Source organism: Loxodonta africana, chromosome 15 (genome assembly GCF_030014295.1).
Source record: "Loxodonta africana isolate mLoxAfr1 chromosome 15, mLoxAfr1.hap2, whole genome shotgun sequence".
NCBI lineage: Eukaryota > Metazoa > Chordata > Mammalia > Proboscidea > Elephantidae > Loxodonta > Loxodonta africana.
The window spans coordinates 16625325-16639176 of record NC_087356.1 but is presented as its reverse complement, the minus strand read 5'-3'; the positions used below and the strand labels follow the sequence as shown (position 1 = coordinate 16639176).

General features: G+C 40.2%; 1 protein-coding gene across 1 annotated transcript; it reads left to right on the top strand.

Moving 5' to 3' along the window:
* Positions 1-5331: 5331 nt before the first annotated feature.
* TMEM17 (transmembrane protein 17) lies at positions 5332-11519 on the top strand. The gene is made up of 4 exons (XM_003413630.4): positions 5332-5533; positions 8874-8977; positions 9132-9245; positions 10162-11519. The coding sequence occupies exons 1-4, from the start codon at positions 5434-5436 to the stop codon at positions 10438-10440; spliced, it is 597 nt and encodes a 198-aa protein (XP_003413678.1). The 5' UTR covers positions 5332-5433; the 3' UTR covers positions 10441-11519.
* Positions 11520-13852: the final 2333 nt, after the last annotated feature.

Sequence of the window (13852 nt, the reverse complement as noted above, 5' to 3'; positions counted from 1 at the left end):
ATGATTCCTATGATTCTAAGAATGGCAACTCCATACTTCTGTCTTTAGAGCCTGAGGTAGTAATGGATGCAGAAATGGGAGACCCAAATTGTATTAGCCTCTTGATTTTGCGAAAATGAATTCTCTCTTCTGTTCTTCAATATTTCCCTACTGTGATTACCTATGCATATTGCGAGAATCAACTATCAAAATAATATTTGGAAAGCTTTTTGAGCCCTTTGGACCATTTGCCACAGCAGTAATGGCAGAATTCTTTCCACACTTTTTTCCTCTCAAAACTCTCTTCTCTAATGTGTTTCTGCACCATTACTGCCTCTTCCTCTCAATCTATCTTCTAAATAAGGCCTTTCTCTAAATATGAAAAGCATGCTCATTATAGGAAATTTGGATAATAAAAGTAGAAGGAAAATATCCATAATTCCATCAATTTCTTCCTCTAGGATTTTGGTGAAATAATTACAGTCTGAACAATATGTTTCGTTTCTTTTTTCAATGCTAGGAAAAATCTTTAACGGAATTCACTGAAGCTTTTGATAAATTTGGTTATCATGCACGGACTATTTTAAGGATAATTTCATCCACTGCCTTTGCTAGGAAAGCATTACAGGTATTGCCTAGCAGGTAATACAGGTGAATTCAGAAAATTAAATGCTGGTATGATTTAACTCCACCATAGGTGTTTCTCCTTCATAAACATCATTTTAGTAGACGTGTAATGATAGTTCTGGAGCTCTGGTGGGCAGTGGCTTAAGAGCTTGACTGTTAATCAAAGGTTGGTAGTTTGAATCCACAAGCCACTCCTTGGAAACCCTTTGGGCAGCTGTACTCTGTCCTATAGGGTCGCAAAGAGTCGGAATCAACTCAAAGGCAACTTTTTTTTTTTAATGATGGTTTTCATTTATACAGAGCCTTATTTAATATTATAATCTATACATCAACTATTTCAGTAAAATTATCATTATTCCTACCTATGCTCATCCAAAAACTTCACCAAAAGAGTAAAAATACTACCTACAGACTAGAAAAAGTTTTTAGCTATGACATTTCCGATCGGCGTCTAATCTCTAAAATCTACATGATACTGCAAAAACTCAACTACAAAAAGACAAATAACCCAATTAAAAACGGGCAAAGGATATGAACAGGCACTTCACTAAAGAAGACATTCAGGTAGCTAACAGATACTTGAGGAAATGCTCATGATCACTAGCCATTAAAAAAAATTAGCCATTAGAGAAATTCAAATCAAAACTACAATGAGATCCCATCTCACTCCAACATGGCTGGCATTAATCCAAAAAACACAAAATAATAAATGTTGGAGAGGTTGTGGAGAGACTGGAACACTTATACACTGCTGGTGGGAATGTAAAATGGTACAACCACTATGGAAATCGATTTGGCACTTCCTTAAAAAACTAGAAATGGAACTACCATATGATCCAGCAATCCCAGTCCTTGGAATAGATCCTAGAGAATTAAGAGCCTTTACACGGGCAGATATATGCACACCCATGTTCACTGCAGCACTGTATACAATAGCAAAAAGATGGAAGCAACCAAGGTGCCCATCAATGGACGAATGGACAAATAAACTATGGTATATTCACAGAATGGAAAACAAGGCATCAATAAAGAACAGTGATGAGTCTGTGAAACATTTCATAACGTGGAAGAATCTGAAAGGCATTATGCTGAGTGAAATTAGTTGCAAAAGGACAAATAATGTATGAAACCACTATTATAAGAACTCAAGAAATAGTTTAAACACAGAAGAAAATATTATTTGATTGTTACAAGAGTGGGGAAGGAGGGAGGGAGACGGGTATTCACTAATCAGATAGTAGACAAGAACTATTTTAGGTGAAGGAAAAGACAACACACAATACAGGAGAGGTCAGTACAACCGGACTAAACCAAAAGTTTCCTGAATGAACTGAATGCTTCGAAGGCCAGAGTGGCAGGGGCGGGGGTTTGGGGGCCATGGTTTCAGGGGATATCTAGGTCAATTGGCATAGTAAAATCTATTAAGAAAATATTCTGCATCCCACCTTGGAGAGTGGCCTCCGAGGTCTTAAACTCTAGCAAGCGGCCATCTAAGATGCATCAGTTGGTCTCAACTCACCTGGAGCTAAGGAAAATGAAGAACACCAAAGACACAAGGTAATTATGAGCCCAAGAGACAGAAAGGACCACATAAATCAGAGACTACATCAGACTGAGACCAGAACTAGCTGGTGCCCAGCTACCATCGATGACTGCCCTGACAGGAACACAACAGAGAACTCCTGAGGGAGCAGGAGAGCAGTGGGATGCAGACCCCAAATTCTCATCAAAAGACCAGAATTAATGGTCTGACTGAGACTAGAAGGACCTGGAGGTAATGGTCCCCAGACCTTCTGTTAGCCCAAGACTGGAACCATTCCCAAAGCCAACTCTTCAAACAGGGATTGGACTGGACTATAAGACAGAAAACGATATTGGTGAGGAATGAGATTCTACACATAAGGCTATGTGGCCAGCTCCTGTCTGGAGGGGAGATGAGAAGGCAGAGGGTGCCAGAAGCTGGCTGAATGGACACGGAAATAGAGGGTGGAGAGAAAGAGTGTGCTGTCTCTTTAGGGAGAGAGCAGCTAGGAGCATATACAAGGTGTATATAACTTTTTATACGAGAGGCTGAATTGATTTGTAAACTTTCACTTAAAGCACAATAAAGAAAAAAAAAAGATTATCATTATTCCTATTTTACAAAATAAGAACCTGAAATCAATCGCACAACTATTAGGTGATAGAGTGAGAATTTTAGGAGACTTGAACCCTGCTCTCTGCTTTCAAGGGCATTCTTTCCACCACAGCCCAACAGCTCGCTTTACTGCACCCTTTTTGAAAGTTTTGGCTCATGTATTAGCTAAAAAGTGATTCTTTGTTGCTAAATTTTTTTAAATTTCTGGTTGCTTTAATTCACTGTGTTTTAATATACCAATTCTCCACCGTATAGAGTAGGCTTTACAAAGGCTGGTTAACTGCAGAGGTTGCTCTAATTAGAACTGGGAAGATATAGGAGTGGTCATTAGGCCTTTTATTTCTATTTATCACTCAACAGGCATCTAGCTCCCACTCTAGGCCAGGTATTGTGCTAGTGTTGGGAGATATACAGATGAAAGCCCATTCCTGACCTCAAAGAGCTTGTGGACTCGCAAGAGAAGCAGGCACATGAACAGACAATGAACAGCGTGACCAGCACCTTGACCAAAGTAAGTAAAGAATGCTTTGGGAAACAGAGGAGGGCACCTAAGCCAGCTTCAGGGAGATCCTGGGAGTATCTTTGGAGGTGGTGAGGCCTCAGCTACATCTTAAAGAGAAACAGATTAGTGAGTTTTTCCCTGACAGCTGAGACCTCTGGCAGAATTAATCACTTCCTCATCAGCGTTCCTTTATTAAAGCACTTACAGCAGTGTACGGTATTTATTTGTTTCCATCTCTCCCTCTCACTGGGTTGAGCTTCTTGAGAGGAGGAATTATATTCCTAATTAGTCTAGTACAATGCCTTGTAGGAAAGCAATACTAGTAGGAATGCAATAAACATCTGTTGAATTAAAATGAAATTCTAGCCACAAAGTTAGCATTTCCTCCCATACCTTCCTCTTGACATTTAAATAAACGTATGTGGTTTTCCTTTTGTTTGTAAAAAATAATAATAATACCGTTCGCCACACAACCATTAGAAGAGCTAAAAGGAAATGGGTGGAAAATAACAAGTGTTGGTGAAGGATATGCAGCAACAGGAATGCTCATACATTGCTGGAGGCAGCAGAAATTGGTACAACCACTTTAGAAAACTGCTTGGGAGTGTTTACTAAAGCTGGGTCATATCCTATGACCCAGCAATTCCACTCCAACACAAATCCAAACATAACAGTCCCAAACTAGAAAAACATACGCAGATGTTCGTCAACAGTAAAACGTATAAACACATTGTGGTACGGCCACACACCACAAAGAGAAGGAAACTACACATACTCAACCATGTAAATGAATTTTACAAAAAACAACGAACGTAGAAGGCCACGAGCCAGATCCGGAAAAAAAAAAAAAAGTAAAGCACCTAAAACCCGCTCCAGTGGAGTCGATTCTCATAGTGACCCTAAAAGACAGTATAACTGCCCCACAGGGTTTCCAAATTTTTTTTTAATCTTTATGGAAGCGGACTGTCACATTTATCTCCAGGGGAGCAGAGGGCGGTTAGAACCGCCCACCTTTCAGTTAACAGCTGAGTGCTTTAACCTGCACCACCAGGGCTCCTCAAAAAAGTGCTTACTATAGGGTTCCTTTTATATAAACTATAAAAACAGGAAATTATTCTATGCTATTACAGATCGGGAAAGGTTAGTGGGGAGCTTAGTGACTGAAAAGGACAGCGCCGGTAAGGTTCTATTTGCTCCGGTTACTGAACACACGTGTAAATTCAGTTTGTGTCCTTTTCTGTATGTATAAAAAAAAAATTATTTTTATTTTTTTATATACGTACATATTATATTTTAATTAAAAAACAAAAACTTAAAGTAATACATCTTATTTGAGAGAAAGCTGGAAAATACAGAAATATTTAAAGAAACTTTCTTGTTGAAATCACCCAGAATCCCCCATCCAGAAATAACATTGTTAACATTCTGTATTTTTTTCCAGTCTTTTTTTTTAACCAGTGTGCAAGCCCTCTCTCCTTCCCCCGCTCCCCATTTACACACAAATTTTGCTAAATTACATTCTTTCCTATTTCACTTTACTTTTTTTTTTCAAGTCAATCCATATCATCAAATATTCTTCGCAGCAATGTTATTTATAAGCTGCTGCAATGCGCTTCATCGAATGTATGTGCTCTAATACATTTAATCAGTTCCCCATTGTTGCATATTTTCGTAATTTATAATTTTTATTAAACAAATTATTTTTTTTAATCAGTGCACATTATTATATATATGTATACACATATGTATATACATATAAAATTCCTAGAAGAGGAGCTACTGGGTCACGAACATTCTCTAAGCTCTGCATCCGGTCCGTATTTCCCTTCAGGAAAATTGCACCGATTTACAGACGCTGGCAAGGTGTGAGGAATCCTTGCATCACAATTCAACCCCAGATCATTTATTCTTATTAGGCTGTTGTTTTTGAAGACGGTGGAGCTTAAACGGGACTAAAGAATCTGCCGTTCGGAACACCACCGCGGCGCTCTCCACACACCTCCTCCACCGCGCGCAGGCTGCGACCCGCACACTCGACTCGGCAGACTCGGCCCCTGCAGTGCCGCCCTGAGCGCCTGTCCAGGCCCCGCCGCGTCTCGCGCCGCCCGGTTGCCATGGGGACCGCAGAGCGCCACGGCGCCCGCAGACTCGACTGTATCTGAGGGGCGAGGGGTACTGAGGCCCAGGCATGGAGCTGCCGGATCCGGTCCGCCAGCGGCTGGGAAACTTCAGCCGGAGCGTGTTCAGCGACTCCAACCGGACCGGGCCGGAGTACACCGAGGGTCCGGGTGAGTGGCCGAAGCCCAGCGCAGAGGGTGTGGCCCGCCTAGGGCCTGACGCGGGTTTTTTGAGCAGCCAGATTTTGCCCGCACCTAAGATGGCGATTCCGCCTTCAGCTAGGTCACCGTGGTGCGCGGAGCGCTTTGGCTTCTTGGCTGGGCCGGGCCCCGACCGCGGTCCAGTCCAGGTCGGCTCAAGCTGTGGACCGGGAGGCGCGTTGGAAGCGCCGCAGCAGATTTGGCGCGGGCCTTTGTGTCGTATGAGGCGCAGCACTGCCTGCGAGGATACTTAAAAAAAAAAAAAAATTAAAAAGCTGCCTTCCCCGTGTGCTGGGTCCCGCGCCTTTGCGAAGGCCGACGTTGATTTTCCTCTGCCCCTGCCCAGGTTTTCTGGGTAGGATCGGGGGAAACAACCCAAGTGGCGTTATCATTACCCCCGCCCTCCTGGGAAATACCTTTGCCTTTTCTCTCTTCCCCGCAGGACAAGCATCTTCCTCCACAAGTACGTTTTCCAGCAGAAGAGATGAAAGAAACATTTTTTAATGAGTCATTTTAAACCTCTGTTCACTTCAGAGTGGCAGCTGCCACAGTAGACGGCCTTCGACTTGTCCCCTTCCCTGCCTTCTCCTCCTCCACTATATATAGCTCTTTTCCTAAATCTGGTAACAAAGTCACGGTGCTGCATTCAACAGGATGACAAGTGATAACGCAGTTTCCTCCAAAACAGTTTCCTCCTAATCTTGATGACAGATACCATCCTGTCCGACCAAACCCATTCGGTTTTCATCACTGAACTCTGTTCAGAAATAGAAACTTTTTCTTCTGACTGGTTTTAAGGATTTTTTTTTTTTTAAGGGGGCAAAGAAAAGCAGTTTCCATAGTTGCAGTTTGTCACATTGATCGCTTGCCTGTTCCCCCAAATTTTAGGCCTCTTTATGATTTAGGAGGTACAGAGAAAGACATAATATGAAAAATTAGGTTTTCTCGTTTCTGATACTAAAGCTGAGGCTTAACAGACACTAAAACCTGACTATGCAAGGTAGTGATTTAAATCAGGGGTCAGCCAAGTTTTTCTGTGAAAGGCCGGGTAGTAAGTTTTAGGCTTTGTGGGCCATGTGGTTTCTGTGGCAACAACAGACAAGAAGTGAATGGGCATATATAAAACTTTATTTGTAGACACTGTGATTTGAATTTCATACGGGTTTCATGCATCACAAAACATTATTCTTCAATTTAAAAAAAAAAACAATAAAAATTCTATTAAAAAGTTCATAATCATCAGACATATTCTAGCTCAGTGAACCCTTCTTGCTACGAGAGACCATGACTATTTCTTACATTTTAAAATTTGTTAAATGACAGATTAAAAAATACTCAGTTGTAGAGAAAAAGGAAAAAAAACCCACCTTTTTAAAAGAATTATTTTACAACCTTTGTAAATTCCTGCATTTAGAGCAATTGATTTCAAAATATGTGTCTGTTCTTAGATTGTTAGAATTTAGTCAATTTTAGGATGTGTTTTGTAGGGTTCAATTTTTTCAATCAAATTCTTAATTTAGGACCTTTCTCCTTTACATAAAAGCAAAAGGTATTATGTAATCAGGCTTAGATAAATGGAACTCATTTTTCACTAATGGCTACATTGGTAATGTCCTTATGACAGCTTGTTTCCGTTAATTCGTTCTTTCAGGTTAGGTGTGCTTGGTATTTACTGTTGTAAAGCAAGACAGTGGTTCTGTGAGGGCTTCAGTTTGGAGTAGGATATGATCTGTGCTCACGACGAGCCTGTGTATAGGTAGAAGAGAAGAAGGAAAGGGTACTACTTTTTATTGAGTGCGTACTAAGTGCAAGGCACAGGGCTAGGGTGAAATAATTTTTATTCTTTCTAATCCTCACAAGCACCCTGTAAGGTCATTTTACTGTACACCCGTTGCCACTGAGTCAATTCTGACTCATAGCAACCCTATAGGACCTATGTCCCATACGGTTTCGAAGGAGCGCGTGGTGGATTCAAACTGCCAACCTTTTGGTTAGCAGCCAGGGTTTCCAAGCTCAGTTTCATGTTAACATTTTACAGATGAAGAAATTGAGGCTCAAAGAGGTTAAATAACATATCCCAGGTCTGGCATCCAAAGTCAGGGAATGGAGGTCCAGCTGAGTTGGACTCTGTCTTAGTCATCTAGTGCTGCTGTAACAGAAATACCACAAGTGGCAGGCTTTAACAAAGAGAAATTTATTTCCTCACAGTAGGCTAAAAGTCCAAATTTAAGGCGTCAGCTCCAGAGGAAGGCTTTCTCTCTCTATTGGCTCTGGAGGAAAGTCCTTGTCCTCAGTCTTCTCATGGTTGGTCGGGGAGCTTATCAGGCACAGGGACCCTGGGTCCAAAGGACGCATTGTGCTCCTGGTGCCGCTTTCTTGGTGGTAGGAGGTCCCCCACGCTCTGCTTGCTTCCCTGTTCTTTTATTTCTTGAGAGATAAAAGGTGGTATAGGCCACACCCCAGGGAAAATCCCTTTACCTTGGATCAGGGAGGTGACCTGAGTAAGGGTGGTGTTACAATCCCACCCTAATCCTCTGAACATAAAATCACAAAATGGAGGACAACTACACAGGGCTTAACCAAGTTGATACACACATTTTGTAGGGGACATAATTCAATCCATGACATACTCTCACACCGATGTTCTCTTCAGTGCACCGGGCTGTGCCTGGAACTGGGAGAGTGTGGTTCTTTGCTAACTCATCTCATACACAGGTTAGAGTGCTAAGTACCCAGAGGGGAAGGAGATTTCCGCTAGGGCAGAGGAACAGGATCAAGGAGGATTTATGGGAAGTGGCATTGAATTGGCCATTAAAGGATGGGTGGGGTTAGAATATGATGGAAAGGGTAGTGAATCTGATTATAATTTGGGGAGAGTAGTTTTTGGAAGAGATTAGTTTATATGTGAGAGACTAGTTTTTATGTATTTTATGTCTTTATTTTATGGGCTGTTAACATAGAACTCTACAAAGGAGATAATGACAATTATTCGTATCTGTTCAAGAAGTCTCATATTGCTATTCCACATTTAATCTATACTAGCAGTGTGCAGAAGAGTCCACAGACTCTCATGGCAAAATCGTAAAGTAATTGAAAAATATGAAGCATACCCCCAATCGGCAATATTTGAACACCAGCTAAATGGTATTATGATGAATATTCCTTTCACTGCCAATGATTTATCAATAGGCTTAAAATACAGAGTTCCGTTGAGCCAATACTATAGTTGTTAATTCTAAGGAATGAAAGGGTTTGCCGGGCATAGACCAGCATTTAGAGTTGGTGCCTTTTCTCTCTCTTTCTTCCGTAGATGATGAAATGGTCTCCAGTTTGGCACTGCAGATGTCACTTTATTTTAACACTTACTTTTTCCCACTTTGGTGGGTGAGCAGCGTTATGATGCTTCACATAAAGGTAAGTCTCCGCTTCAACACCGACGCTGAGGTCTCTTCCCATCCCTGGCATTGTTACACTGTCAATAAAATTAAAGTTCAAATTATTCTACTCTATCCTCGGTGAGTTTTACTATATGAAATTTTATAAATGTGTTTCTTTCTTTTTTTTTTAGTATCCAATCTTGCCTGATTACTACAAATTTATTGTGGTCACTATTATCATCCTAGTAACCTTAATTGAGGTCATCCGGTTGTATCTGGGCTACATGGGTAACCTACAGGAGAAGGTAGGGTCTTTTCTTTTCGTTCAGTGCTGCACGTAATGCAATGGGGTTTTCATAGCCATGAAAAGTGATACAAGGTACGTAGGCCTGAATTTAAGGCCAGCCTCTAACGTTTCTACTTTTGTCATTGTGATCAGCTTGCTTAATCTCTCAAGCCATGGTTTCCTCATATATAAAATGGGAAAAATAATATTTACCTCACAGGTGTGTTGGGATTAAATGAAATGATTTATATCAAGTACCTGAACATAGTAAGTGCTTAAGAACTGATAGTCTTTTCCCCTCCTCCTCCTTGTTTGTGAAAATACTTGGTCAATTAAACATGTTTGTTTTCTGAATAAGAAAATTATAAACCAATTTCCTATGCCAGTAAATGCTGCCTAAGCATTTACTGTTATCAGAGCTTCGGGATAATGGCTAAAGAGGTCTGTGGTTTTTCGAGGCCCTTCATAATTAGGCCCCACCCAGCCTGTCTTACTGTATTTCTGGCTATTTCCCAACCTAACCATCTATTCCAGGCTCATGTGTTGATTCCTTCTCGTGCACATTCCACATTTTTGCTTGCTACCTTCTTAACCTCTTCCTCTTCTTACCCAGCTTTAAAGGCCTACACCCTTGAAGTCTCTCTTTTGCCTACTCTAATCACTCGCTTGTCTTCTTTCTTGTAGCATTTAGTCTGTACCTGAAAATGCCACATTTAGTTACCCACCGAAGTGTAATATTCTAGGATTGTTTCATATAAGTTAGTTTTTGTCTTCCCATCTAGACTGTAAGGAAGGGACCATGTCAGACTCCTTTTGAATTCCCACAGATCCTGGCCCAGTGTGGGCTTATAGTAGTGCTAAGTTCTTGCTTATCTGTATGAACAAAAGACTGTACTTTAGTGATTTTATCACTCTTAATGTGTGTGTTGTTCCAGGTTCCTGAGTTGGCTGGCTTTTGGCTTTTGAGTCTTCTGTTACAGTTGCCTTTAATTCTCTTCTTGCTGTTTAATGAAGGCTTAAAGAGTTTGCCAATGGAAAAAGCAATACATATCATCTTCACGCTCTTCCTGACTTTCCAAGTTGTCGCAGCATTTCTCGCCTTGAAGAGGATGGTAAATCAATTGGCAACCCGTTTCCACCTCCAAGACTTTGACCGGCTCTCTGCAAACAGAGGGGACGCGAGAAGGATGAGGTCATGTATAGAAGAAATTTGACCTGGTGCTGTTGAGTGTGAAATCTGAAAGATTCTTCTCGAAGACTGAAAGAGTTAGGAAAACGTTGGAGACCTAACATGAGAAAAAGGACAAAGCAAGTGTTTTGAACTGAATACTCTGTAGGTCTGAAATTCCAGGGCTGGCGGGTGGTAAGGCTTTGTTTGCACAGTACATGAAAGCCTAAAACCTAGCTGTTGTCCACTTGATGCCAAATATTTTAATTTTGTTGTTGACTTTTCCAGTGTCTAGAAATCTGTCTGTTGGTGGTCGCAGTTTACCAGTTTTATTATTATTATTATAATACTTCTAGTTAGAATATGTAAAGAGGAATGAGTGCATTTCTTTTAAACTTGTCTGCTACCCACCTGTTGGCGGTCCTGGATGGTGCAAACGGTTAGCAGCTATGCTAACCCAAAGTTTGGCGGTTTCAGTCTGCCCCAGAGGTACCTCTGAAGGAGGGCTTGACCATCTACTTCTGAAAAATCAACCATTGAAAATCCCGCAGAGCACAGTTCTACTCTGACACACGTGGGTCACCGGGAGTCAGAATTGACAGGATACCAACTGGTTTTTATCCTTTTTTTTTTTTTTTTTGGCTGTACATCTGACTGTCTTTCTGGTAGCACATGCAAGTAGCTGTCAGTATTCTTGTGTATTAAACTCTATTTCAAAACCAGGAAATCAAATTTTTGTGGCTGCTAGGGTTATAGTCTAACCCTAGTCTTAGCTGTTCTATTGAGGTTAAGAAGAAAAGAGGTGAGTTATCATGGTACCTAGAATTATTTTGTCATTAAATTGTCACTTTTATAAAACCATGTTCAGTATTTATGATGGTAGTATGTAAAAATTTTTTACAATAAATTATAAAATATTTATGTTCAGTTATGAGCAACAAATCATTTTTGTCTTGTGCAATTCTTTTGGGCTATGGGTTTGTTATTTTTGTTACAAAGTTTGTTATTGCAGGAGAAGGAATGAGGGAAAAACCAACATTAGAGAGCCTTCTATGTTGCAGGCACTGCGCGAGGCCTATTTACCTTTGGGATCTCACCTACTAGATCGTAGTTCACTGAAGAACTGCTTCGTACCAAGTAAATTCACATGGGGCTTGATTTAAAAACCAGGTGCCTATTGATTTCGTAGTGAGAGCTAAGACCACCAAAGGGACTACCCTCATGATCCTAAATTAGTGTGTTCCTTTGGTAATAGAGGGGGACCTATTTAAGGAAATAGAATAAAGCAACCCATTTTAAAGAACAAAATTGCTTGGGTATCAATGGTTGTTGGATTGTTGGTACAGTATTTTCATCACAAATTTTCTTCTTCCCAAAGGGAACTGTGCCTTTATAAGTAATTCGTTTCACTAAGGGACAGTCACAGTTACATGAAAAAGTGTTCTCTCCAATTTTCCTTTTCTGCAATTCGTGCCTATCTTAGGATTTCCACATTTTGCCTTATTCATTCTTATATTGTGTCTTAGTTACCTAGCATTGCTGTAACAGAAATACCACAAGTGGGTGGCTTTAAAGAATAGGAATTTATTTTCTAACAATTCAGGAGGCTAGAAGTCGGAATTCAGGGCATGGTTCTAGGGGGAGGTCCTTCCTTGTCTGTTTCGGCTTCTAGTAGCTGCCAACAGTCCTTGTAGATGTGTCTGTCTTCCTCTTCTCTATATGTCTCTGTGGCTACTCTGTTCTTTCCAGTAACTCAGAAGTGATTAGATTTAGAACCCACCCTACTCAAGTATGATCTAATTAACATAAGAAAGAAAACCCTATTTCCAAACAGGATTACATCCACAGGTATAGGGGTTTAGGATTCCAGCACATATTTGGGGCGGGGGGTGGGGAGTTGGCAGTGGAGGTGTACAATTTAATCCATAGCACATTGCTTAACTTTTTAGAATGTCTTTACTTCCCACTCACTCTTGATTACCCCTGACCAAACTATTTAAGCTAAATTTGTTATTTCTGCATTAAAAAAATTATATAGTTGAATCAAAGATTTCCAATGCACAGTTTGATTAATCTTTTCCCTATTCGGGGCATCTTTTGTACCAAAATAGTCACTAGGTATACTCCAATAATTTGAAATTCAAAACAATTCTGTCTGGACAGTTTTCTAAAATTTGTATCTGCTTGCATTTGTTTCCTAGATAAGAGTAGACAGGTGATATTATTTAAAAAAAGAAAACAAAGCCTACAAAACAGATGAGGGGATAGTCAAGGAATACTTTTCTACTTCAAGATTGTTTCCAGAGTTTTATTTTAAATAGCAGGTTCTCTGATACTTGTAAACTTCTAATATCGGACTAAGATTAATACCTAAAATGTTAGAGCCATAATCATTATAAAAAGATTTTTAAGACCATAAAAATTAGGGGAAAAAATTTGATTTATTAAAATTTTCAAATAATTTTGCTGTAATAAATACATTGCTTAAAATGCGAATATAATAAGGGTGGGGAAAAAGTAAGAAGTCAGTCGAGAAATGACCAAGTTGTTTATCTGCTTGCTTTTATCTTAATAAAAAACCATGATTTTCGTCTTTGGCCGAACCAATATTGTCTCTTGGAGTTCACATGATTCTCTGTGTAAGTATAAGCAAATTGAGGTAAGAAGATGCTGGCATGTCAGTACACTGGGGGTTCATGCAGGTCCTAGACTCCAACACTCAGCAGTTAGTGTCCAGGATTAGCACATTAGCCCTCCATCACCTACATTCAGCCTTCACCATGCCTCACACTGTCTGAGCATGGGGGAGAGGTAAATGCTTACACACTCACCCTTGTCTGCACATGTCAACAAGAAGTTTACTGTCCAGTGAAAAGGCAGATAAGCAAATAGTGACAGCATAGTGTGGTAAGTGGGACTACTGTAAGATTACAGAGAAGGGACAGCCAAAAGAGATGAGGAATCTGGAAAGCCTCCCCAAAGAAAGTGACACCTGAGACTTGAAAAATGGGTGGACATTCAGTTCAGTATTAAGAGACAGATACAATAGTGACTGTGAGTACTGTTTCAGGTATTACAAATAGTTTGGTAAAGCTAGTGGGAAAAGCATATGAGCAGAAAGGGACAGGATAAGCCAGAGAAATTTGGGAGGGACTTTTTTTGTAGGAAGCTAAGCCAAAGATTTTATTATTATGCTGAATCTCCAAATGGTTTCAACAGGTTTAGGTTTTAGAGAGATTTCTCTGAAGACTGCAGAAAATGAAAGAGTTAGACTAGAGGTAGAGAGCAAACTGGCTGGCCTGGACAAAGTCAGGGGCGGTATTATTAACTTGCATAAAACCTATTAAAAGTTTTTTAAAAATTATTTTACATTTTACAATAGGCATTGGACTTTTTTTCTTAACTCATCATTTTGGGGATAATACACAATGGTAAATAAAATGGCATACTCAAAATCT